General features: G+C 48.7%; 1 protein-coding gene across 2 annotated transcripts in view; it reads left to right on the top strand.

Annotated features, from left to right (window-relative positions):
• samd11 (sterile alpha motif domain containing 11) overlaps positions 1 to 26,077 on the top strand; it is a 250,660-nt gene that overhangs the window by 195,886 nt on the left and 28,697 nt on the right. The window contains exons 9-11 of one of the 2 annotated variants that reach the window (XM_055659598.1): positions 21,463 to 21,578; positions 23,792 to 23,870; positions 25,504 to 25,548. In XM_055659598.1, the coding sequence (XP_055515573.1) occupies positions 21,463 to 21,578; positions 23,792 to 23,870; positions 25,504 to 25,548 (240 nt within the window). The remainder of the gene's footprint in view (positions 1 to 21,462; positions 21,579 to 23,791; positions 23,871 to 25,503; positions 25,549 to 26,077) is intronic. The other variant, XM_055659599.1, reaches the window with a different exon arrangement.

Below are 26,077 nucleotides of genomic sequence, written 5' to 3'. Positions count from 1 at the left end.
TTGATGAAAGGCCCCGCAAACGGGCCGATTCAAGCGCTGATGATCTGCTCCACCAGGACGTCTCCCTCCTCCAATCACCGAGCTCTATCCTCAGTCCCACCCCCCTACGTCTGCCTCTGACCGACACCTCCCTCCTCCAATCATCACGCTGAATCATCATCTCCCGCCCCCCCCCCCCCATCCATTGCCTGCTGACGACGTCTCTCTCGTGCAATCGGCGCCCTCGATCACCAGTCCCACCCCCACTGTCTCGCGGAAAGCCGAGATTTTTTTTCCACCAAAATTTAAAAATACGGATTACAAAACATGGGGGCGATTGTCCCCCACCTCTCAAAACATGAAGGGGACGCCCCGTCCCCCCCATCTCCTCCCAGGATTTCCGCCCATGCACTCAATTAATTTATGGTTACAGTCGTAGAGTCATACTGCATGGATTGTACCGGGGGGAGATACGTGGAAGAGAGATGGGGGTGGGACAAAGCCTGGTGGATACAGGCAAGGGGGCGTTTGATGGGCAGATGGTTGGACAAAGGCCGGAGATGAAAAGACAAAAGGCTGCGAGATAAGGAGCGCGGAGGAGTGAAATGTGAAGCCGGAGGAAGGGATGGGGGCCATGGATAGGAGACGCAAAAAAAATAATCACATTGCTGTCTGATGAAATTTGCATTCCACTACCTTTGAAAATGGTTTTAAATTGGCAAGAAATTGCTTTGAGATGTGGTGAGGTCATGAAAGGTGCTATGGAAATGCAAGTCTCTTTCGTAACTCCCATCTCGTGCCTTGGTTTAACTTCTTTGCTTATTAAATTAATTTCAGCTGCAGTTTTATGTGCCAACTGGGCCTGGGCTTACCAGTGTGTTTGGTTGCAGACAGCTCTAGGTGTTGGGCGTCAGGTTGGGCAAAACTTGGTGGGGAACGGGTGAAATTTGATACACCATTGTCATTTTGAAGTGGGCGGCACGGTGGCGCAGCGGTAGAGTTGCCGCCTTACCCCGCCAAAGACCTGGGGTCAATCCTGACCTAGGGTGCTCATCTGTGCGGAGTTTGTACGTTCTCCCGGTGACCTGCATGGGTTTTCTCTGAGATCTTCGGTTTCTTCCCACTCTCCAAAGATGTACAGGTTTGGAGGCAAATTGGCTTGGTATAAATGTAAAATTGTCCCTGCGAGTAGGATAGTGTTACTGTGCGGGGATTGCTGGTCGGTGCGGACTCGGTGGGCCGAAGGGCCCATTTCCGCGCTGTATCTCTGAACTAAACTAAAAAGAGTGCATTGTGAATGACTCGTCTTTCGAGACCGTTGATTCAGCACGAAGCTGCCGTCAGGAACCCGCTTACTCCATTCCTCACGGACGTTATCAGGTGAAGTGTGATGATTTATAGCCTTTCCCGTGTATTGTGGTGTTTAAAAGCTGTCACGGATAGGTATGTAATAAAATAGACAAATGGCTCCCACTAAACAAACGTGAAAGCAGCGACTATCAAATTAACCGCTAAATGCAATACCTTTCTATCAGATTACAGAATGAAATCAGATTAAAGATTTACAACTATGATGCAGATTTAATATATCAAATACTTTGGATGTGTATAGAGATTTTATTATTGATCCCACTTGCTGCGAGTTGCAAACTAAGTTATTTTGGTTTTAGCTTCTCCTGTTGTCTGTATCGTATTTTCAAAACCGCATATACATATAATAATGTGCGTGTGTGTGTGGGATAATATGTTTTTTGTATGATTGATTATTCTTGCACAAAAGTTCCTTTTCACATCCTGACGGGTTGTCAACTGTCCCGTATTAGCCGGGCCATCCCATAATTTTGGGCTAAACCGGCCTTGTCCAATATTTGACTGCTACTACTCGGGTTGAGGGGACTGCTGGGTCGGAGCGCTGCGTCCGGCCCCGCCTACACCCGTCCTGAGAGAGTGCAGCCCATGGAGTGCAGCAGCAGCAGTGCCTCGCCCGTGGCCCCGTCAGTCGGCAACCCGACCAGCTGTCTGACCTTACCGCCGACACCACCACCCCTCCCTCTCATGGCCGATCATCAGTTCATGAGTTGGATTGGGTGCCGGATTTTGCACGCAACGTCGCGAGGGCCAAAACTCCTCAGCTGGCCCGCCGGCTGGGCTTTGTGTACAGTCCAGCACCCGGGCCAACTCATCATTCACCCAGCCACGGACGGGCGAGTCGGTCAACGAATTGCCGTCGGGAATTTGGCCCGTATTTTGACCTTTTATCCCTTATTTGGGAGTGAGAAAGTTGGCAACCCTAATCCTGACACACACATCACTGCATGTTGTGTTCAGGTTTTGGTCACCCTGCTAGTAGGGGAAAGATGCCGTCAAACTGGAAAGAGTGCAGAGGAGATTTACAAGGGTTTTGCCAGGACTCGAGGTTCCTGAGATGCAGGGAGAGGTTGAGCTGCTCAGGACTTTGGAATGCAGGAGGCTGATGAGTGATCTTATAGAAGTGTATAAAATTATGAGGGGAATAGGTGGGGTGAATGCACAGAGTCTTTTACCCAGGGCTGAGGAATCAAGAACCAGAGGACAGAGGTTAAAGGTGAGAGGTTGAAGGTGAGATGGGGAAGTTTAATAGGAACCTGATGGACTCACAGTTCACTCACTCACGGCTGGTGGACTCAAAGTTCACTCACTCACGGCTGGTGGACTCATCCATCTCACACACACACCCTCCATCACACACACACACACACACACACCCTCCATCTCACACACACACACACACACACACACCTCCATCACACAGACACACGCCCTCACTCACACACACACACACACCCACACACACACACACACACCCTCCATCTCACACACACACACACACACACCCTCCATCTCTCACACACACACACACACACACACACACACACACACACCACACACACACACACACACACACACACACACACACACACACACAACACCTCACACACACTCCATCTCTCACACACACACACACACACACACACACACACACACACACACACACACACACACACACACACACACACACTCTCCTGATCTCTACACACACACACACACACACACACACACACACACACCCTCCTCTCACACACACACAACCTCCATCACTCACACTCACCCGGGACATACGACAGTAAGACTCTCTTGATAATACTCACGCACGACTTCTGGAATGAGTGCGATCTCCGGACTCACACCCTCCGGGGCTTTATTCTCCTTGCCCCCGGAAGGGGAGTTACCTTCATGGTGACTGACTGGCGAGAAGACCAATCTGCTGATCTCACGATTTTTAAAAACTTCAGAACTTTTCTATTATTTCACCGATCGGAACAAAACTCGGTACGCTTGGAGCAGAGGAGAATGGTGAGTAAGGTGGCGAACAAATCCTAGCGATATAGGGTATGGTTTTTGCACAAATTTAATCACAACTAAAGCCGGAAGTGGTCAAGATGAGAGTTTTAGTAATAGTATAGATAGATAGATAAGAATCATACGGAGATTTCTTAAAAGAACATGTAGCAAATCATCAATGTGACCTTTCTAACAAATTCCCTAAATACACACACGATTGTCGTTTAAGCTCATAGTAATTTCTGCCCCCCCCCCCCCCCCCCCCCCCCTCTTTTCCACCTAGCCTAAACTTTCCCCTTCCCCGATCCCCTTCTAAACTATCCCTTTCTCTGCCTCACAATTTACTTCTAGGGACAATTACTAGGGACAATTTACAATTTTACCAAAGCCAATTAGCCTATAAACCTGTCCTCCTTTGGAGCGTAAGAGGAGACCGGAGCACCCGGAACAAACAGGGAGAACGTGCAAACTCCATACAAACAGCACCCCTAGTCAGGATCGAACCCAGGTCTCTGGTGATGTACGGCAGCGACTCTACCGCTGCACCACCGTGCCTCCCTTTTTTTATGAGAGATATTATGAGAGATATTTTATGAGAAACTAGAAGCCTGATTGGGAACGTCAGTAGGATTATGAGGCACACCTTTAACATTGCGTTGTTACGTTGGCCAGCGCACTATGGGGATTCATAGAAACATAGAAACATAGTTAGGTGCAGGAGTAGGGGCCCTTCGAGCCTGCACCGCCATTCAATATGATCATGGCTGATCATCCAACTCAGTATCCCGTACCTGCCTTCTCTCCATACCCCCTGATCCCCTTAGCCACAAGGGCTACTCTAACTCCCTCTTAAATATAGCCAATGAACTGGCCAAAACTACCCTCTGTGGCGAGAGTTCCAGATTCACCACTCTCTGTGTGAACAAAGTTCTTCTCATCTCGGTTTTAAAGGATTTCCCCCTTATCCTTAAGCTGTGACCCCTTGTCCTGGACTTCCCCAACATCGGGAACAATCTTCCTGCAGGGTTACACGGAGGGGTGCGACAGGAACAATGGATCAGTGCTATCAACACAGTCAGCTTGCTTCTTAAAGAGCAATCACCATGCTTGGATCAAAAGTAGTTGTCAAGGCATGGACATTAATGTTGCTGGTTAACATATGAGGGTCCGGTCCATTGAACAGTGCTGGGTCATAAGAGTCAAGAGTGTTTTATTGTCATGTGTCCTGAAACAGAACAGTGACATTCTTATTTGGAGCAGCAGCAGCAGCAGCACGACAGGTTTGTAAGTACAGTACACTCTATAGAAAATATCATAAACAAAACAAAGCTCAGTAAATTTAAAAAAAGACACACAATATAGTGCAAAATTGCAAAACAAAGCCCGAATTCACTCGTGCAGCCCAGGTAGTTCGAGTTTCGAAGTTTAGTTGTGGTGTTCAGTAGCCTGATGGGTTGTTGGGAAGAATCTGGTCCCAAACCAGGACATTAATAAGCCGAGCCTGCCAATGTCTAACGTGCTGGAGTAACTCAGCGGGTCAGGCAGCATCCCTGGAGAATAGGATTGGGTTGTGTTTCGGATCGGGACTCTACTTCAGACTGAGAGTAGGGGTTGGGGCTGGTGGGGGGGGGGGGGGGGGGGGGAATGGGGAGCCTGTTTCTGTTTCACCTCTCCCTGGTTCTCTCCACTTCCACCTCCAGCTTGAAGGGACTTTAGAACATAGAACAGTTTCAGCACAGGAACAGGTTATTTGGCCGGCAACGTTTTGGCCAACCATTACACCAATTTAAAGTGTACATCGCTCTGAAGAAGGGCCCTGGCCCAAAACATCACCTACTTGGGCAGTCTGCACCCTAGCAGCATAAATATTGAATTCTCCAATTTCCGGTAGCCCTTGCTGTCTCCTCCCTTCTCAGCTCTCCCTCTCCCTCTCCTCCTCTTCCTTTTTCCTTTCTTCTCCCCCCCACCCTCCATCAGTCTGAAGAAGGATTTCGGCCCAAAATGTTGCCTATTTCCTTTGCTCCATAGATGCTGCTGCACCCGCTGAGTTTCTCAGCACTTTTGTAAACCTCACCTGTCCATTGCCTCCACAGGTGCTGCCTGACCCACTAAGTTCCTCCAGCACTTTGTGTTTTGCTCAAGATTCCAGCATCTGCAGTTCCTCGTATCTCCACCAAATTGCAAATCCCCTTTCCGGATCGTGGGCCTATCTAAATTGTCACAAATGACTATCATATCTGCTTTGACCCTCTCCACTGACAGCATGTGCCAGGCACCCACCATTTTCTGTGTAAAAATTAATCTGCTTTAAACTTTGCCCCCTGTTACTTTAAAACTGTGCCTTCTACTCTGACACTGCCACCCTGGGGGAAGCGATCCTTACTGTCTACCCTATCTCTGTCCCTCACGATGTTATAAACTTCTATCTGGTCTCGCCACAACCTCCGACATTCCAGTCAAAATGTGTCAGAGTAAACACTCCTAGTTTGTCCATCTTCTTCTTATAACTAATACTCTCCAATCTAGGCAGCACTCTGGTAAATTTCTCCAAAGCCTCTCCATCCTTCCTGTAACGGAGGGGAAGCAGAACAGCACACAATACTCCACATGCGGCCTAACCAAAGCTGCAACATTGCTACTTGATTTCTATACTCCACGTCCCAACTGATGAAGACGCTCATTATTTTCCCCCCCCCTAACTAACTGTGTTGCTATTTATGTGGGGCTATGGACTTGCAGCCCAAAATCCCTCTGCACATCAATGCTCCTGATAGTCCCTCCAGTTAATGCACACTTTTGTCTTGTGCTGGACCTAGCAAAGTGTAGAGCCTCGCCCTGTATCGTGGAAACAAGCCTTTTGGCCCACAGAGTCTGTGCCTGGCCAGCGATCACCCCGTACACTAGCACGATCCACCACTGCACACTGGGACAATTTACGATTTGTTTTACCATAGACAATTAATCTACAAACCTGTATTAGCTTTGGGAGAAAACTGGAGGGCCCAGAGAAAACCAACACGGTCACAGGGAGAACGTACAAACTCTGCACAGACAGCACCCGTAGTCAGGATCGAACCCAGGTCTCTGGTGCAGTAAGGCAGCAATTGTACCACTGTGCTATTGTGTCTGGATCTTAACTTCATCTGCCATTTCTGCACCCATATTGCCAACTGAACTGCATGCTTCGGTAGCCTTCCTCATTATCCACTGCTAGCTTTGTAGATTCCTGAACCCCAGTCTTGTGCTGTCAAAAAAACGACAGCAAATTACTTCACAATGCTGAATTGTGCATGAGATGGTGGTGGGCGGCACGGTGGCGCAGCGGTAGAGTTGCTGACTTAGAGCGCTCGCGGGTTCGATCCCGACCACGGGCGCCGCCTGCCCGGAGTTTGTACGTTCTTCCCCATGACTGCGTAGGTTTTCTCCAAGATCTTCGATTTCCTCCCACACTCCAAAGACGTACGGGTTTGTAGGTTAATTGGTTTGGTATAAATGTAGAAATATGCGTCGGATAGTGTTAATGTGCGTGGATCTCTGGTCGGAGCGGACTTGGTGGGCCGAAGGTCCTGTTTCCGCGCTGTATCTCTAAACGAAACTAAACTAAAAGCCTGACCTGCAAGCTGTAAGTCATTGTACAGCAGTCTGTGTGTTGTAGATCCACTCCATTGATGAGTGACTGATACTAAATCCGCAGTATCTTATAATAATAATAATAATAATAATAATAATAATAATATATTTTATTGTCATTGCACATAAGTGCAACGAGATTTGGTATGCAGCTTCCATCCGATGGATTAATTTAAATTTAGACACCCAGAGAAACAAGATAAAAAAAACTAGTTAAAACAGTATAAAGTGTAAATAGGTCTGTGCCGGCTCGATGTGCAACGTGACCATCCGAGGGAGACAGTTCGTGGGAGGGGGGCACTCAGCAGGACCGGTTCAGAGCAGCTATAGCTCTGGGGATGAAGCTCTTCCTAAGTCTGGAGGTGCGGGTGTAGAAGGCCTTGTAACGTCTGCCGGATGGTAGGGTGCAAGGGTGTGAGGAGTCTTTATGAATGCTGATGGCCTTCCTGAGGCACCGTGTATTGTAGATGCCCTCCAAGGCTGGCAGGCTAATCTCTCCAGAATTTGCAGTGAGGGTGTGTAGTTACATGTAGCAACACTATGCCTTGTATACCCGTGACTTACTGAAGTGACTGAGGATACCAGCCCTGGCTGAATGAGGGGGGGGATTACCTGACCATCTTTCCTCCGACCGCTACCAGATTTGTCACTAAATTGCAGACGTCAAAAATTAGCCCGAGGCAGCTGGAGTTCCACAGGAACAAAGGTTGACTGAGTCGCACTGAACCTTTAACAACCATTAATAACAGTCAATCAGTATAACAATAGCAACTTGGATTTATATGGCATCTCCACTGGAGCACAAATGTACCCAAGGCACTTCAAACAGAAAACAAGTAGAAACAGAGAACTGCAGACGCTGGTTTATAACAAAGATAGACACAAAATGCTGGAGCAACTCAGCGGGCTAGGCCGCAACTCTGGAGAAAAATAATAGGTGATGTTTCTGATCAGGACCCTTCTTCAGACTGAAAGTAGCGGTGGGAGGGGTGTTAAAGAGCTGGTGGTGAGAAAAGACCAGGACTAATTTGCCAGCCACAAATGACCAAAGATCTTATAGCAGCTCTGCTATAGGATCTTTGCAAATGACCTCAGGCAGGGTGGGCCCTAGTAGGCCCATTGGTGGACAAGTTCTATTTGACTTTTGACTTGCCAAAATAAGAAAATTCAGTCCAGGGGAATGGATGACCTTGTGTGTAGGAAGGAACTGCAGATGCTGGAATCTCGAGTAAAATATGAAGTGCTGGAGGAACTCATTCAGACAACATCTGGGCAGGGATTCCCAGTAGACTAGAGGGCGAGAAGCACATAGTGTCGGGGACCAGAGAGATGATCTTCTGGTGGTGGTCTGGACCAGAGGGGTGATCTCCCGGTAGTGTCAGGTACCAGAGCCTTAGTGGGGGTTCTATGCATTTCTAAACCATTGGACATTGGCAGCATCTGTGCGTGTGTGGGCTGGGGGGGGGGGGGAGCCAGCATTGGAACGAGCCCGGGACAGAGAGGGTTAAGTTGCTAAAGCTAACAGCGTGTCCGGGGGGAACCTTCGCCTATGATTAGAGCTAATTACAATCGAACGCACACCTTCTCCCTGCTGCTGCTGCTGCTGCTGCCGCCACCGCCACGCTGGCTTAATTGAGTGTTATTCATCTGCAGGCTGTCCACGGTGGCAGTGGCAATTGGCAGGCCCCAGTGGCCGGGCTGGGACCGGGGATAATTGCCAGCCCAGGGGGATTAGGGCAGGTGATTACACAGTTCAGAGTGTAATTACATCAGCAACGCTTGGCCACCACACCACCCCCACAGATAAAGTCAGAAGCCATGTTACCTGAGATTAATCTCAGCTGCCAGCCCACTTACATGATTAGCATTAACATTCAGTAGCGCCGCATCGATTAGTAGCCTCTCTCAGACAGCCTGCACCACACAATTAGTTTAGAGGTGGGATGGACCTATCTTTATCACAGCCCCATCATTTAAATCCTGTCACTTCTTAAACACCTTCAATATCAACAACTGACAATCACCAGGCTTGAATCAAAATAATATTTTAAGGCAAGATTGACAACGGAATATAAAAAGGTAAGTAGACATTTTGTGTTGCAGTATTTTTGTTTCTCATCAGCCTTTATGATTTAAGATGGTATATTTTGTAATGCCATTGCATAGGTGATTCCATAGTCTGACCACTTATCCGGTATTTTGCTCTCTTTGTTTTTCCAAAGGGGAAGGTCTTCAATCTATCACCCTGTACTAGAGAAGTAGGTCGATTAAACTGGTCACTAACTTCCACCTCGCATCCCTGTGTTCCGTTCTAGCCCCACTCTTTCTCCTCCCCCTCCACGTCCTCTTCCCCCCCATCTCACGTCCCCCAACTTTACATGTCACGTCTCCTCTCCTCTTCTTATCTAACACCCCTTTGTCTACCTTTCACTTTCTCCGCACAACTACCAATCATCCGCCCGCGTTAGGACATGAAGACTGGAGTAACTCAGCAGCATCTCTGGGGAACATGGATAGGTGATGTTTCGGGTCAGGGCCCAAGCTTTGCCCCATCCCAACCTCTCTTTTCCAGCTTTCTCCTCACTAGTCCAATCAGTCCGAAAAAGGGCCCAGACCTGAAATGTCAACTGTCCTTCTTCAGATGCTACCTGACCTGTAGAATTACTCCAGCACTCAGCGGGTCAGGCACCATCTCTGCAGGCAATGAACACGTGAAGACGGGTCTTAATCTGAAACGCTGCCTGTGTATTCCCTCCACGCTGCCTGACTAGTTACATTCCCACACTTTGAGCTTGGCCATTAGACCTAAACCCTTAGATAATGCACCCACCTTAAACTTACCATTGTCTTGTCCTCTCTATCACATCTCCTCTTAACCTGAGAAGTAGGAATAAACTACTGCAGATGCTGGTTTATACCAAAGATAGGCAGAACATTGCTGGAGTATCTCAGCCGATCAGGCAGCAACTCTGTCAGCAAAGAATAGGTGACATTTTGGGTTGGGACCCTTCTTCAGACACCTCTCCTCTCCTCTCAACCTTCTTTGCTTCAAGGAGAATAACCTCAGTAATGTGCCATCCAGTGAAGAAATGTCTCGTCTCAGGAATTGTTCCTGTTAAACCTCTCCTGCGCCCACCCCCAGCACCGGCACGTCCTTCTCAACATGTGATGATCACAGAATTGGATGCAATGCTTCACAACGCCTGCTGATGAAAAGCAGAGAAACGGCACGATCGTAGGCATTGGAGTAGCAGTTTCCATTTCACACTTCCCGAGATAATTGCCTCATTAGACAAGAGCTACTGGCAGCCAACTAAATAAAGTTTAAGAGGAAATTAATAAATAGCTTGAGGCTTCTGAAAAATGGCAACGTTTTTCCCAGCTTCTCACCTCACATTGATTCCATTCGGAAAAGGTCAATGGTTAAACTGAACAGATTTCACCAATAGATAGATAGAGACAAAGAGCTGGAGTAACTCAGCAGGTCAGGCAGCATCTCTGGAGAAAAAGGATGGGTGACATTTCGGGTCGGGAGAAGTCTGATGAAAAGTCCCAACTCGAAACGTCATCCATCCTTTTTCTCCAGAGATGTCGCCTGACCCATTCAGTTACTCCAGCGCTTTGTGTCTATTTTCGTAATAAACTAGCACCTGCAGTTCCTTTCTTTACCAATAGACAAGTTGATGTGATATCAGTGAATCCTTTCAATGGATCACCTCCCGTAAATAGACCCAAATGCACTTGAAGCATTTAAGCTTCTTCCCACACTCACACTGTGCAAGGCTGTATGGAGTTTTAAACTAACATTCTGCCATCTCCCCCATTTGTTTGTGGAATCACTTTCGTCACGTGTTTCACAAATGTTTTATTGTCATGAGTTGCCAATTGAGTTGAAACACAAAAAAATTCCTTTGATTTTCCAGCATCTGCAGTTCCTTCTTAAGCACAAATGAAATCCTTACTTGCAGCACTCTGACTGGTTTCTAAACCCAGTACTCAATGGATAACATAATAAACAACCAGGAAAAGTTGTTCAATAAATAAAAATCCCAAAATAGTATAAAACCTCCTAAAATATAAGCAAATGCGACCAAGGCTTTAGCTGGAGCTTGTAGCGTTCAAGAGCCTGATGGTCCTTTGGAAGATGCTGTTCCTGAAGATAGGAACAAAGTGTTGGAGTATCTCAGCGGGTCAGGCAGCATCTCTGGAGAAAAGGAACAGGGTTCAGACTGAAGGAGGGTCTCGACCCGAAACGTCACCTATTCCTTCGCTCCATAGATGCTGCCTCACCCGCTGAGTTTCTCCAGCATTTTTGTCTACCTTCGATTTTTCCAGCATCTGCAGTTCTTTCTTAAACAGAACCTGGAGGTGTGCGTTTTCACACTTCTGCACCTCTTGCCTGATGGGAGAGGGGAGAAGAGGGAGTGGCTGCGGCGGTTGAGGCTGGTCCTTGATTTCGCACGTATATTGCGATGGCACACATTGCAGGCTGACTCGACCAACATTTCCCCCACTCGGGAGTGGGCTGACCAGACACAGTCACTGCTGTGCTCAGCCAGTGCAAGCAGTATAATGAAGGGGTAGCGGCTGTACACACTGAGAGCAGTGTCAGAGTTGGCTGGGATCTGGGCAGCCCGCCACGCCTGTGGAAATGAACAGTTGTCAGGATTGGCTCGCAGTTCACTTGTTCTCCCGTGTGCTTAAATGTCAGGCGCCTTGGCCGGTGCATTTTTATTCATTACTGCTCCCCATAGGCGTGAGAGGGCTGCATGTTTCATCCAGAGTCAGTGTCCACAAGTCAGTCATTTTTATGTCACTGCCACGGGAACTGCGCCAAGCCTCTCGCTGACAGATTGCGCAGCTGCTAGAATCCTAACCTCACAGCTCCAGATTCGCCGGTTCGATCTTCCTGACCTCCGAAATGTGCATGTTTTGTGCAGTTTTGGTCTCCTAATTTGAATAGTGTGCAGTTTTGGTCTCCTAATTTGAGGAAGGACATTCTTGCTATTGAGGGAGTGCAGCGTTGGTTCACCAGGTTAATTCCCGGGATGGCGGGACTTCTTCTTCTTGCGTATGGCGTACACAGCCTAAAGTTGTAGGACAACTTGTTCTATTTGATCTTATTTGATTGTGCACGCCGGGTTGATTGCATTCGTCAAAACAGGGCGGACCACGTGAAGGTTGCAATCTCCCACCCCATGGCAGGACTGACATGATGAAAGAATGGATCAACTGGGCTTAAATTCACTGGATTTTAGAAGTATGAGAGGGAATTTTATTGAATCATATAAAAAATTCTTCGGAGGTTGGACAGGCTAAATGTTCCCGATGTTTGTGGGGGTCCAGAACCAGGAATCTCAGTTTAAGAATAAGGGGTAGGCCATTTAGGACTGAGATGAGGAAAAACCTTTTCACCCAGAGAGTTTTGAATCTGTGGTATTCTCTGCCACAGAGGCCAATTCACTGGTTGTTTTCAAGAGAGAGTTCGATGTTGCTCTTAGGGCTGACGGAATCAAGGGATGTAGATATGGGAAGAAAGCAGGAACGGGGTACTGATTTTGGATGAACAACCATGATCATATTGAATGGAGGTGCTGGCTCGAAGGGCTGAATGGCCTACTCCTGCACCTATTTTCTACGTTCTTACTGTGACTTTCCTCATGGTGATCCATGTTTTATTCTACATCCTAAAGATTAATTCGTTAACCAAACAATGTAAATTGCTGACGCAAGGAACTGCAGATGCTGGTTTTACAAAAAATCACACTAAGTGCTGGAGTAACTGGAGTCCCTGGAGTGGGTCAAACAGCATCACTGGAGAACAAGGATAGGTAACGTTTCGGGTCAGGACCCTTCTTTAGACTGATAAAGGGTAGAGTGTTCACTGTGTGTGGGTGAGGGATGGAATCTGTGGGGAATGTCAGGGTGGCACAGGTTGAAGAGCTGCTGCCTCCCAGCGCCAAAATCAAGTCAAGTCAAGTTTATTCGTCACATACACATACGAGATGTGCAGTGAAATGAAAAGTGGCAATGCCCGCTGACTTTGTGCGAAATACAAACAAACAAACTACAAACAGAATGGAACATAATCACATATTCTTTTACATATTACATATTGTGGGCGGGAGGAAAAAGGAACAAAAAAACCCAGCAATTAAAAAAACCCCAGAATGGTTCAGTAAAGTTAGTCCCTGGTGAGGTAGGAATTTACAGTCCGAATGGCCTCTGGGAAGAAACTCCTTCTCAACCTCTCCGTTCTCACAGCATGGCAACGGAGGCTTTTGACTCGGGTTCCAGCGTTACCTTGGGTGCTGTCTGTGTGGAATCTGCACTGTGCCTCCGTGAGTTTCCACCAGGTGCTCAGGTTTCCTCCCACATCCTAAACATGTGGGTTTGCAGGTTAATCGGCCCTCATTCTCCGGGCGCACCAAGGAATAAAGTCCTAGCCTACCCAACGCAGGTCCCACAGCTCGGATCCTCCACTCCTGGCAACATCTTTATGTATCTTCTCTGCACTCGTTTCAGCTGAAAGACATCCTTCCTCAAGCTGGGTGACCAAAACTGAACCCAGTACGTCAGATGCGGCTTCACCAACGTCTTGTACACTCTTCCATCCACTGGCTTCCTCTCTTTCTCCCTCCTTGCTACAACAGTTGAGGTTGCTGCAGACAGATCTTGAGCTGATCCAGAGACATTTGTTTGACTCTCACTCGACCGCAGAAGAATTTAAATTACAGGGTCGCAGAGAGAGCAACAGCATCATAACAGGCGACTTAAACCAACCCTCATCAGAGCCTTTTCCCCAGGGTGGGAATGTCAAAGACCAGAGGGCACAGCTTTATAATGAGGGGGGGGGGGGGGGGGCAACGTTTCAGGAGATGTGTGGGGACATTTATATTTACGTCGAGGGTGGCTGGTGGCTGGTGCCTGGAACACACTGCCAGGGGGGCGGTGGTGAAGGCAGGTACGATAATGGGCATTTGGAGCCTTTACATTGGCACATGGATATGCAGGGATATGGGCTATGTGCTGTTTAATAAGTGAAGGGCTTGGCATCATATTCGGCACAGACATTATGGGCCGAAGGGCCTGTTCCTGTGCTGTACAGTTCGATGGTCTATGATTGTAGTGTAAAAATAGTAGGTATAAGGATCACATGCAGGCAGAGGAGATTATCTTGGCCTCATGTTCGGCACAGACATTGTGGGCCGAAGGGCCTCTTTCTGCGCTTCACATCTCTATGTTCTATGTTGTACACTAATTCGTTTTATTCTCTCCACATTCCCACCAGCTCTCTCCACTCACCTGTGTGCTATGGGAACATGTTTGCAATGTCCAATTAACTTCCCAACCTAGAATCAGTCAGCGGGTCAGGCAGCATCCATGAGGACATAGGTTTAGTGACGAGGAAGGTTCCCGACCCAAAATGTAATCTATCTATGTCCTCCCAAGATGCTGCCTGGCTCACTAAGTTACTCCAGCACTTCATGTCTTTTTTTCTTTTGCAAGCCAAACTTTTTTTTGCGAGCCCTTGTGTCTACACCCTACCGACCTGTACGTCTTTGGGATGTGGGAGGAAACCGGAGCACCCGGGGGCAAGTGTCCTTCTTGCTGGTAGAGGTGTATAATAAGGAACCGCAGATGCTGGAAAATCGAAGGTAGACAAAAGTGCTGGAGAAACTCAGCGGGTGCAGCAGCATCTATGGAGCGAAGGAAATAGGCAACGTTTCGGGACGAAACGTTGCCTATTTCCTTCGCTTCATAGATGCTGCTGCACCCGCTGAGTTTCTCCAGCACTTTTGTCTACCTTAGCTGGTAGAGGCGTCGGGTTGGGGAAAGGGGTCTCGGCGAATGGCTACGGTGTAACCCGTAGACAGTGCAAACCGCTGCAGTCGTGAGGCAAGGGTTGGCTTTGAGGGGCCGAATGGGCAGATCCCTGCTAGCTCCTTTTCCCTTCTGCCAAAAACCGCGAGCAAGTATCTTGAGAGCTGCAGGCACGTGGGCATTTAAGCAGCGGACCATGTAGAAAACATTCAATCTGAATGTAACAGAGAGCGTTCCAGCAGGTACCTCGATGCAAGCTGAAAACGTAGTTAAGTGGTAAAATTGATCATTTTCCTTTCATTTCTGTGCCTGATATTTTTATAATGAGTTTGGATACTTGCATTATGGATTTTCCTCTGTCTGACAAACACAAAACCCAGTATAATTCATCCGCTTCTGCCGTTTAGGCACAGTACGTCTACTGTTCACTAATGGCCACCAAAGTACCACCCATTATGTTTGGCCACAGATAATGGGGGACATGATTTAGTCACAGCTGATTCATGTTGTCAGCGTTGAAAGCTCCTCAGTACGACATTCCAGGCTACACTTTAAAGGGCTTGTTCCACGAGCATGCGGCAAGTGCGACCTAACGTGGTCGCTTGAGCCGTATGGCCTCGCGGGGCCGGTCCCACTTCGATCGCTGGAGCCGTATGGAGTTGTGCGGAGCTGGTCCCGACATCGCGCGGGGCTCCGAAAAACTGACACTGTCCAAAAATTCCGCACGACAATGGCCTGCCGGCCCGCAGCCGCATTGAGGCCGTACGCACTGCATTGACGGGCGTGCGCAGCATCTCGACGCCGTACGCAGCGTCTTGAATGTCGCAAACTTCCCACGGACTTCGCTCAAACTTCACGTCAACTCGTACGGGAACACTTGACCTCCGCTCCCGGTTTGGTCGCGCTTGCCGCATGCAGTCGCATGTTCATGGGACATGCCCTTAAGGTTTTACCTGAAAGGAAGAGGGTGGTGCAACGGTAGACCTACTGCCTTACAGCATCATTACACCGGGTTCGATCCTGCTGTCTGTACGGAGTTTGAACGTTCTCCCCGTGACATTGCCTGGGTTTTCTCCGGGTGTGTGTGTGTTTGTATGTGAGTGCGTATATGTAAATATGCATGTGTGTGTGTGTATATACGTGTGTGTGTGTACATGTGTATATGCATGTGAGTGTATATGCGTGTGTCTCTCTCGATCATGAAAATCCTCTGTATAGCATAATAAAGACACTGTTAGAATAATGGCAGTGCATTTAATAGTTGCTGTGGCTTCCCTCTTGCACATCAATGGTGCATGTTGTTGTCGGGACAACAGTTGTTAAGGGTTTGGGCTTGGAGAAGGTTGCAGGCTATTTTAAATATTGATAAAGCAGGTCTCTTATCCCAGTGGAGTTAGTGGTGGCGAACAGCATCACGCACAGCTGCCGCCCAGACAGATGTTGTTAATATTTAAGCCCATCTGCAGGCCCCTTCGAACGACACAGAGATATTTCAGAGTGTGAGTGTTTGTGTGAGGTCAGAGACCACAAACCCGGGAATGGCAGCGGATAAAAGGTGCCTATTTTTAATTGTTTTAATTATTCAGTACAACTTACACTTTCTTCCAGCCTTTAGAATTTAGAGATACAGCGTGGAAACAGGCCCTTCGGCCCTCCGAGTCCTTCCGTGCCGACCAATGATCACCAATGATTAACCGTAACACTATCCTACACACTAGGGACAATGTGCCTAGTCTTACCGAAGCCAATTAACCTACAAACCTGTGTGTCTTTGGGATTTGGGAGGAAACTGGAGCACCCGGAGAAAACCCATGCAGCCATGGGGAGAACGTACAAACTCCGTACAGACGGCTCCCGTAGTCAGGATCGAACCCGGGTCCCTGGCGTTGTGAGGCAGCAAGTCTACCGCTGCGCCGCTGTTGCCTCGTTTGCAGGGATGGGTGGCCGATGGTTTGGTTGGCCATTTCTAGCCCCAACCAGCTGTTGTTCGAATGGGCAGTAGATGGGCAATTTCAGTGGCGCCTTTCGAGACATTTAAAAACTCTTTCACAGCCAACAAAACTGTACTGGCGCTGTCGTGGGAAACACAGCATCGCACGATCCCACAAACAGCAGCGGGGTGATTGTCGGGGGATTGGTTGACCCAGAATGACTCGGGTGCTGAATGTCCAACTGAAAAAGCAGACACAAAGTGCTGTAGTAACTCAGCGGGTCAGTCAGACATTGGATAGAAGACATTTCGGGTTGGGACGCACCTTAGGACCGATTACAGTGGGGGGGGGGGAGAAGAAAGCTGGAACAAGAGGTAATGACGGGACAAACCCTGGCAAGTGATAGGTAAAAGACACAAAATGTTGGAGTTACTCCGTGGTTCAGGCAGCAAGATCAGTCTGAAGAAGGGTTTTGGCCCGAAACGTTGCCTATTTCCTTCGCTCCATAGATGCTATACAATACAACGGTTTATTTGTCACATTGCACAAAAAGTGCAAGTGAAATGATACGTCAGCAGCGATACAATGATAAAGGGCACACACAAAAACACATTAAATTTTTAACATAAACATCCACCACAGCATTCACCACTGTGGTGGAAGGCACAATTTGGCCAGTCCTCCTCCATTTCCCCCCGTGGTCACCAATGATTAACCGTAACACTATCCTACACACTAGGGACAATGTGCCTAGTCTTACCGAAGCCAATTAACCTACAAACCTGTGTGTCTTTGGGATTTGGGAGGAAACTGGAGCACCCGGAGAAAACCCATGCAGCCATGGGGAGAACGTACAAACTCCGTACAGACAGCTCTGTACTGTACAGATGCTGCTGCACCCGCTGAGTTTCTCCAGCATTTTTATGTACCTTCGATTTTCCAGCATCTGCAGTTCCTTCTTAAACACATCCCTCAAGAAAACTCTTGTTCTGACGTTCCGACACAAAACGCCTCCTATTCTTTTTCTCCAGAGATGCTGCCTGACCCACTGAGTTACTCCAGCATTTTGCATCTATCTTCAGTGTAAACCAGCATCTGCAGTTCCTTCCCACACGAACCTGGCAAGTGACAGTCAGAGAAAACTGGAGTAAATTTGGAGAGAAGGAATGGGTGACGTTTCGGGTCCAGACCCTTCTTCAGACTGGTCAGGGATAAGGGAAACGAGAGATATAGACGGTGATGTAGAGAGATAAAGAACAATGAATGAAAAATGTGCAAAAAAGTAACGATGATGAAGGAAACAGGCCATTGTTAGCTGTTTGTTTGGTGAAAAGGAGAAGCTGGTGTGTCTTGGGTAGGGGAGGGATAGAGAGAGAGGGAATCCCGGGGTTACTTGAAGCTAGAGAAATTAATATTCATACCACTGGGCTGTGAGCTGCCCAAGCGAAATATGAGATGGGTGGATACAGGAGGGGAGATATGCCACTCGCCAGGATTTGTCCTGCTCCCCATCAGCTTTCTTCCCAGCCTACAAACGGTGTGAAGAATAGTCCTCGTCGATCCATACCCTCCACAGATGCTGCCTGACCCGGCACTTTGCACTTTACTCAAGATTCCAGCATCTGCAGTTCCTCGTGTCTCTGGAGAAGTGGACTGGCCCTCATCAAGAGGCCAGTGCTTCCAGCAGTGTGGCACTGCCTCAGTATCGCACTGCGCAGGCCATTGACTCAGCAGATCCCTGCTCCCAGAGCTCACCCTGTGAGTGCTGCCCACCCTTACCCAATACCACAATTGGCCCCATGCAAACTCCACGAAGAACAACCTCCCCCCTTTATTCCGTTCTCTCTTTATTCCCCCATTACTCTACAATATTATCTCCCATCACCCCCCACCTACTAAGGTGTCATTCAAGGTAGACAAAAACTGGAGAAACTCAGCGGGTGAGGCAGCATCTATGGAGCAAAGGAATAGGCAATGTTTTGGGTGTAATTTACAGTTATTAGTTAAGTTGCCTGCAATTGCGGTGTGATCACATGAAAGTGGGTGCGGAAAAGATACCACTGGGACTGGATTCCTTGAGTGATCGAGACTAGATGAGCTGTTTCCCTGGAGCAAGAAGACCTGGAGGTTTATAAAATCAAGAGAGGAACAGATTAGAGGGATGTGGGCCAAATGCAGGCTGTTTGGGAGTGACTAGTGTAGATGGGACACATTGGCTGGTGTGGGCGAGTTGAGCCTGATTCCACACTGTAAGACTGTCTAAGTTGGATAATCACAGTCTTTGTTATAAAATAGTGAAATCTAAAACTGGGGGGGCATAGGTTCAATGAAAGAAGGGAAGGATTTAATGGGGGGAAAAATAGACACAAAGTGCTGGAGTAGCAATTTCCCCACTTGCCTCTCGTATCCCCATCCAATCTTTGTAGGAACTGCAGATATTGATTTAGAGAATAACTCAGTGTGTCAGCCAGCATTGCTGGAGAACATGGGCAGGTGACGTTTCGGGTCGGAGCCTCTTCTTCGGTCTGAAACGACACTTTTATTCATGTTCTCCAGAGATGCTGCTTGACCTGCTGAGTTACTCCAGCACTTTGTACCTTGTTTTTGCAAACCGGCACCTGCAGTTCCTTGTTTCATACTCCACATAAGTACAATCACGCTCAAGTACAAATAGTGCACCAATTTAGTAGATTCATTCCGAGGCGGTGCACAAAGTGTTTCCATATTTCTGGTGCCACCTTGTCGCACTCTTCAAAATATCGAGTCCTACCTTGGCCTTAATCTGTTCGCTGTCAGGTGTTTTTCCCCCCCACTATCGGCCAAGACCCCAGTATACTCTTGGGTGACACTGAACAGGTTAAAGCCCAATCTCCTGGCAGCGCCGCTGGGGGTTGGCCTGGCCAGATGATGCGTCTTGTGATGAGATTGGAAGCGGCATGTGCACTCCCGTCTGCCCACCAAGCTGCTTGTCCCCGGGCTGTGGGAACTGAAGCACGTTGTTTTTGCTGACAGGGAATGCTGTGATTTGATGCGCAGTCCACAGTGGGCTCAAAGCTGTGAATATCGTCTTGACTTCAGAGATTTTGACTTTCGAGATACACAATGCAGAGACGGGCCCAACGAGTCCGCGCCGACCAGCGATCACCCCGTACACGAGCACTATCCTACACACACTGGAGACAATTTACAATTTACCAAAGCCAATTAGCCTGCAAACCTGCACGCCTTTGGAGTGTGGGAGGAAACTGGAGCACCCGGATAAAACCCACACGGTCGCAGGGAGAACATGCAAACTCCGTGCAGACAGCAACCGTAGTCGGGTCTCTGCCTCACTCCATCGGGCACGCCGCCTTGAGTTTGCAAACCTTCTTTTGACAAACCTATCAGCAGAGGCCAAGAGAGGATGAAATGATCGGGATTACGGGCAGTTTGTGTAAGAGTTTTATCATCTAACAATAATCGAGAAGGTCAACAAAATGTCCAACGCCAAACAAAGTTTCTGAGCTGCAGGCTTACCCCAATGCTGAAACAAAGAACTGCAGGTGCTTGTTTATACCAAAGATAGACGTAACGTGCTGGAGTAACACAGCTGGTCAGATAGCTGCATCTCCGGTGAAAAATTCTGGACCGAAAAACATGAAGAATGATCCCAATACGAAATGTCACCCTTTCTTTTTCTCCAGAGATGCTGATTTACTCCAGCACTTTGTGTCTATCTTTACCAGAATGCTGCCTGGATTTGCAATGTGGAGAGGTTGGACTGTTTTATCTGGCATGTCGGAGATCTGATCAACTGCCATATATAAAATTACGAGAAACTTACCAAGAACCCTTCTCCCAGGGTCAAAATGTAAAAGACTGGAGGGCACAGCTTGAAGGTGAGAGGGGCAAAGTCGAAAGAAATTGTACATGTCGTTTTTTTTTCACAGAGAGTAGTGAGCGCCTGGAACGAGCTGCCGGGGATGCTGGTGGAGCCAGCTACTATAGTGCCGTTGACGAGGCTTTTAGCTAGGATAGGCCGGGAATGGAGCGACATGGGCCACATGCAGGCAGAGGAGATTGGTTTTACTTGGCAGCATGTTCAACATGGACACTGTGGGCCGAAGGGCTTGTTCCTGTGCTGTACTGTACTATGTTCCTTCATAGACACAAAATGCTGGAGTAACTCAGCGGAACAGGCAGAGTGCTGAGTTACTCCAACATTTTGTGTCTATCTTTGATTTAAACCAGCATCTGCAGTTCCTTCCTACACGCTGTGTGTTCCTTCGAGAGTCTGCTGACCAGGGCACTTTTTCTAAAGGGCCTGTCCCACTTTCACGACTTAATTCATGACCTCTGCCGAGTTTGCCCTTGACTCATACTCGCAGCATGGTCGTAGCAGGCCGTGATGCTAGTCGTAGGTACTCGTGGCATCAAGTAGGTCGGGGCGTTTTTTCTAGCCTGATGAAAAATGTCCACGAGTAAAAAAGGTTGTGAATTAGGCCGTGAAAGTGGGACTGGCCCTTAACGCTAACTGACGGGACAATTTGAAGCTGTATTAAAGCATGCAAGAGAGTGAGCGACCCAGGAGGTTGAAGCAACGACCACCTTATTTGCTGAGATGGGAACATGTTGTTACTTGTGGGCAGAGCACCAAGGCAAATTCCTTGTATGTGAATACTTGGCCAATAAACTTACTTACTTACTTACTTAACTCCTCTCTTCTTTCTCTCAACAGGGATATGACGCACGCAAACCCTCTACTGTCACCTCAGAACGCCCCGCACATTGCCCTCGGCCCCCACCTGCGGCCCCCTTTCCTCGGAGTGCACTCCACTCTGTGCCAGACCCCAGGTGAGTGCTCGCGACAACTTGCTCGTGTTGGCAGCCTTCAACCTGGCAAGAGCTGCCTGAGGGCAGGTGACAGACACAAGATGCTGGAATAACTCAAGAGTACTCAGCGGGCCAGGCAGCATCTCTGGGGAAAAGGAATGGGTGACGTTTGGGGTCGAGGCCCTTCGTTAGGACAGGTGACCCAAAGCTTGCCCTGTGGGGTAGCTTCACAGGGGTAGATCCAGGGACAGTTTCATCCCAGCCATTATCAGGCAACTGAACCATCCTACCAACAACTAGAGAGTGTTCTTGAGCTACTATCTTCCTCATTGGAGACCCTCGTTTAGTGCAAGATAAAGTCCAGTAACGTTCAATTAAAGATAGTTCGATCCTGACCTCAGATGCTGCCTGTGTGGAGTTTGCACGTTCTCCCTGTGACCACGTGGGTTTTCTCCAGGTGCTTCCTCCCACATTCGAAAGATGTGCCGCCTCTTGTGGCTGCCCTTTGAGAGGTAGGATTGAACAAAATCCTGGCTCTGCTCAAGCAAGCTGTAGAACTCCACCTGAACCAGACCGAGCATGCAGAGACGGTCTATATAGAAAATAGGTGCTGGTGTAGGCCAATCGGCCCTTCGAGCCAGCACCGCCATTCAATATGATCATGGCTGATCATCTAAAATCAGTATCCCGCTCCTGCTTTTTCCCCATATATCTTGATTCCATTAGCCCTCCATTCCAAGAGCTATATCTAACTCTCAAAAACATCCAATGAATTCTGAAACATTTTTCCTGCATCTAGCTTGTCCAATCCTTTAAGTCTCTTATATGTTTCTATAAGACACCCTCTCATCCTGCTAGATTTCAGTGAATACAAGCCCAGTCGACCCATTCTTTCATCATATATCATTCCCGCCATTCCGGGAATTAACCTTGTGAACCTATGTTGCACTCCCTCAATAGTAATAATGTCCTTCCTCGAATTAGACCAAAATTGCACACAATACTCCAGGTGCGGTCTCACCACGACTGCAATAGGACCTCCTTGCTCCTGAACTCAAATCCTCTCGCAATGAAGGCCAATATCCATTAGCTTTCTTCACTGTCTGCTGTATCCGCATGCTTACTTTCAGTGACTGATGTACAAGGACACCCAGGTCTCATTACACCTCCCCTTTTCCTAATCTGACACCATTCAGATAATAATCTGCCTTCCTTTTCTTGCCACCAAAGTGAATAACCTCACATTTATCCACATTATATTGCATCTGCCATGCATCTGCCCACTCACCCAATCTATCCAAGTCACCCTGCAGCCTCATAGCATCCTCCTCGCAGCTCACACTGCCACCCAGCTTTGTGTCATCCGCAAACTTGTAGATGTTACATTTAATTCCATTGTCCCGAGGCGTGCGCTGCCTGGCCCGCTGAGTTGCTCCAGCATTTTGTGTCTATCGCTTGTCCATGGAGCTGGGAATGGTGACTGGGGTTGAACATCAAACCTCGCTCCCCACTGAGCACAGTGCTGTGGGAGAGGTCTACCTTTAGACTTTAGAGATACAGCACGGAAACAGGCCCTTCGGCTTACTGAGACTGCACCGACCAGTGATCACCCCGTACACCAACGCTACATTACACACTCGGGACAATTTACAATTTTACCGAAGCCGATTAACCTACAAACCTGCACGTGTGGGAGGAAACATGTTCCCGATGTGGGGGGAGTCCTGAACCAGGAGTAAGGAGTAAGCCATTTAGAACGGAGATGAGGAAACACTTTTTCTCACAGAGAGTGGTGAGTCTGTAGAATTCTCTGCCTCAGAGGGCGGTGGAGGCGGGTTCTCTGAATGCTTTCAAGAGAGAGCTAGATAGGGCTCTTAAAAATAGCGGAGTCAGGTGATATGGGGAGAAGGTTACTGATTGGGGATGATCAGCCATGATCACATTGAATGGCAGTGCTGGCTTGAAGGGCTGAATAGCCTACTCCTGCACCTATTGTCTATTGAAACTGGAGCATCCCGGGGAAAACTCACTCGGTCACGGGGAGAGCATACAAACTCCACACAGACAGCACTCACAGTGAGGATTAAACCCGAGTGTCTGGCGCTGTGAGGCCGCTGCACCACCGTGGGCAGGAAAGATTGAGCTGAGGTACGGTGGGCGTTAGGCAGGCGGGGAACGCCGGGCCCTAGACGGGCACTCGCGCTGACTCTGCTCTCTGCTCACCACCATCACAGGGTACAGCTTCCTGCAGCCGGCCCAGGCCGAGATGTTCGCACGGCAACAGGAGATGCTGCGGAAACAGAACCTGGCCAGGTAAGCCCAGCGGTGGCACCAACACCGCACCGCACCGCACCGCACCGCCACGGCAAGCCTCGCTTTGTATGTTGTGGGATGTTTTTTTTACCAAAAATCATGTATTCAATTATTTACAATAATATCTACAGTACGAAATAAATCGAAACAAAACCGACCACCGTAATACAAATATTCTTCAATACTAAATATACTATTATACAACTATATCACCGTCCTTATTTAGAATGTATTCCACTCGCAGCGGTCCCGGGAATCCCCTAGGGCGCCCGTGGACGGAGCGTAGTCCCTCTCTAGTGCCACTCGGGCACGGATTTAACCCTGGGAAAGGGGCAGGCAGCCGGCACGGGCAGAACCCGCCGGCACTCTCCGTCCGGAGAGGGACCTCACCGCACATGTCACCACCTTTGGCAATTAAACCGCCCTGACTCACAACACACGAGCTGTTCCCAACACGAGGTGGTGGCACCTGCCTCCTTCATCACCACTGCACCGCACGGCCTGATACCCCCCCCCCCCCCCCCCCCCGACACAGACAGAGAGGGGGAGAGAGGGAGGGAGGAACTGAGAAAGAGGCGGTGAGGGAAAGAGAGTAAGAGAGAGAGGCAGGGTGAGAGAGAGAGAGGGACAGAGAGAAAGGGGGACAGAGAGAAAGAGAGAGGAACAGAGAGAGAGGGACAGAGAGAGAGAGAGAGAGAGAGAGAGAGGGAGAGAGAGAGAGACAGCAAGAGAGATACAGATACAGAGAGATAGGAAGACAGAGAGGGGGACAGTGAGAGATAGAGAGATACAGGGACAGAGAGAGAGAGATAAAGGGACAGAGAGAGAAGGATGGAGAGATAGAGGGGGCAGGCTGAGAGAGAAAGAGAGATAGTATGTACGAACAAGGAACTGCAGATGCTGGTTTATATTAAAGATAGACACAAAGTACTGGAGTAACTCTGTGGGTCAGGCAGCATCTCTGCAGAAAAAGGATGTGTAATGCTTCGGGTCGAGACCCTTCATCAGACCTCGTGAACATGCACAAGGGTGTCAGTCCACTCCCCACGCAGTGTGTCGTATGTCCCGCGCAGGGTAGACAATGCGGCTCCTTCTGCCCGCGTACCCCTGCCCCCCTCATCACTAGGGTCCTCTCTCGTTGGATCTTGCTGTGCCCAGGTCACACCGAGGTCACTGTTGCTGTCGCGGGGCGGGTGGTCGCCTCAGTCTATTCATTCAGTCTAGTTCCGTTAGTTCAGTCCAGTTACGTCTAGTCTAGTTCAGTCCAGTTACATCTCGTTTAGCTCAGTTTAGTTTAGCTTAGAGATGCAGCGTAGAAACAGGCCCTTCAGCCCACCAAGTCCACGCCAGCAACAATCACCAGTACATGACTTCCATCCTACACACTAGGGACAATTTACAATTTGCAGAATGGCGTGGAGGAGGGGAATAAAAGGAATGGGATTAACGTGGGATTAGGTGATCGATGGTCGGCACGGACTCGGTGGGCCGAAGGGCCTGTTTCCGTGCTGTATCTCTGTGTGACTATATTGTCTGACGATATCTGAGCAATGTTGTCTGGGCTGAGGACAGTGCACTGTCCAAAACACACACCACAACTTTCCATTAATGGAATCATATTTTTTCACAACAGAAATGTCCCAGTGATCCGATTGGCTGCTGCAAAAGAACAACACTGGTATCAACTTTTCCAATTGCATTACTGCGACATTTTTACCAAGATAGACATTTGTGTGAGCGCCAGTGGTACATGAAAGTGACAATCTCTCTCTCTCTCCCTCTCTTCCCCCTCTCTCCACTCCCCCTTTCTTGTTATCCTCTCCCTCTCGCACTCACCCCCTCTCCCTCCTCCATCCTCTCCCCCCCTCCCTCCCCCCTCCCCCTCCCCCTCTCCCCCTCTCCCTCTCTCTCTGTGGAATCAATTTGATTATTTTTTTAAATATTCCATCTTTTTTCTCCCCTCCCTCACTCGATAAATATTCACACTCACTCCACGCATAGCCCCCAACTCTCCCTATCTCCACTCTCCTCTCTCCTCCCTCCCTCTCTCTGCCCTCTCCCCCTCGCTCTCTCCCCCCTCCCCCCCTCTCCCCCTCCTCTATCTCTCCCACACTCCCCCCCTCTCCCTCTCCTCTCCCCCCCTCTCTCCCCCTCTCTCCCCCCTTTCTCCCTCTCTCTCACCCCCCTCTCCCCTCTATCCCCCTCTC

Source organism: Leucoraja erinacea, chromosome 30 (genome assembly GCF_028641065.1).
Source record: "Leucoraja erinacea ecotype New England chromosome 30, Leri_hhj_1, whole genome shotgun sequence".
Taxonomy (NCBI): Eukaryota; Metazoa; Chordata; class Chondrichthyes; order Rajiformes; family Rajidae; genus Leucoraja; species Leucoraja erinaceus.
Note: the sequence above shows the minus strand (reverse complement) of the source record. Positions and strands in the feature narration are given on the sequence as shown.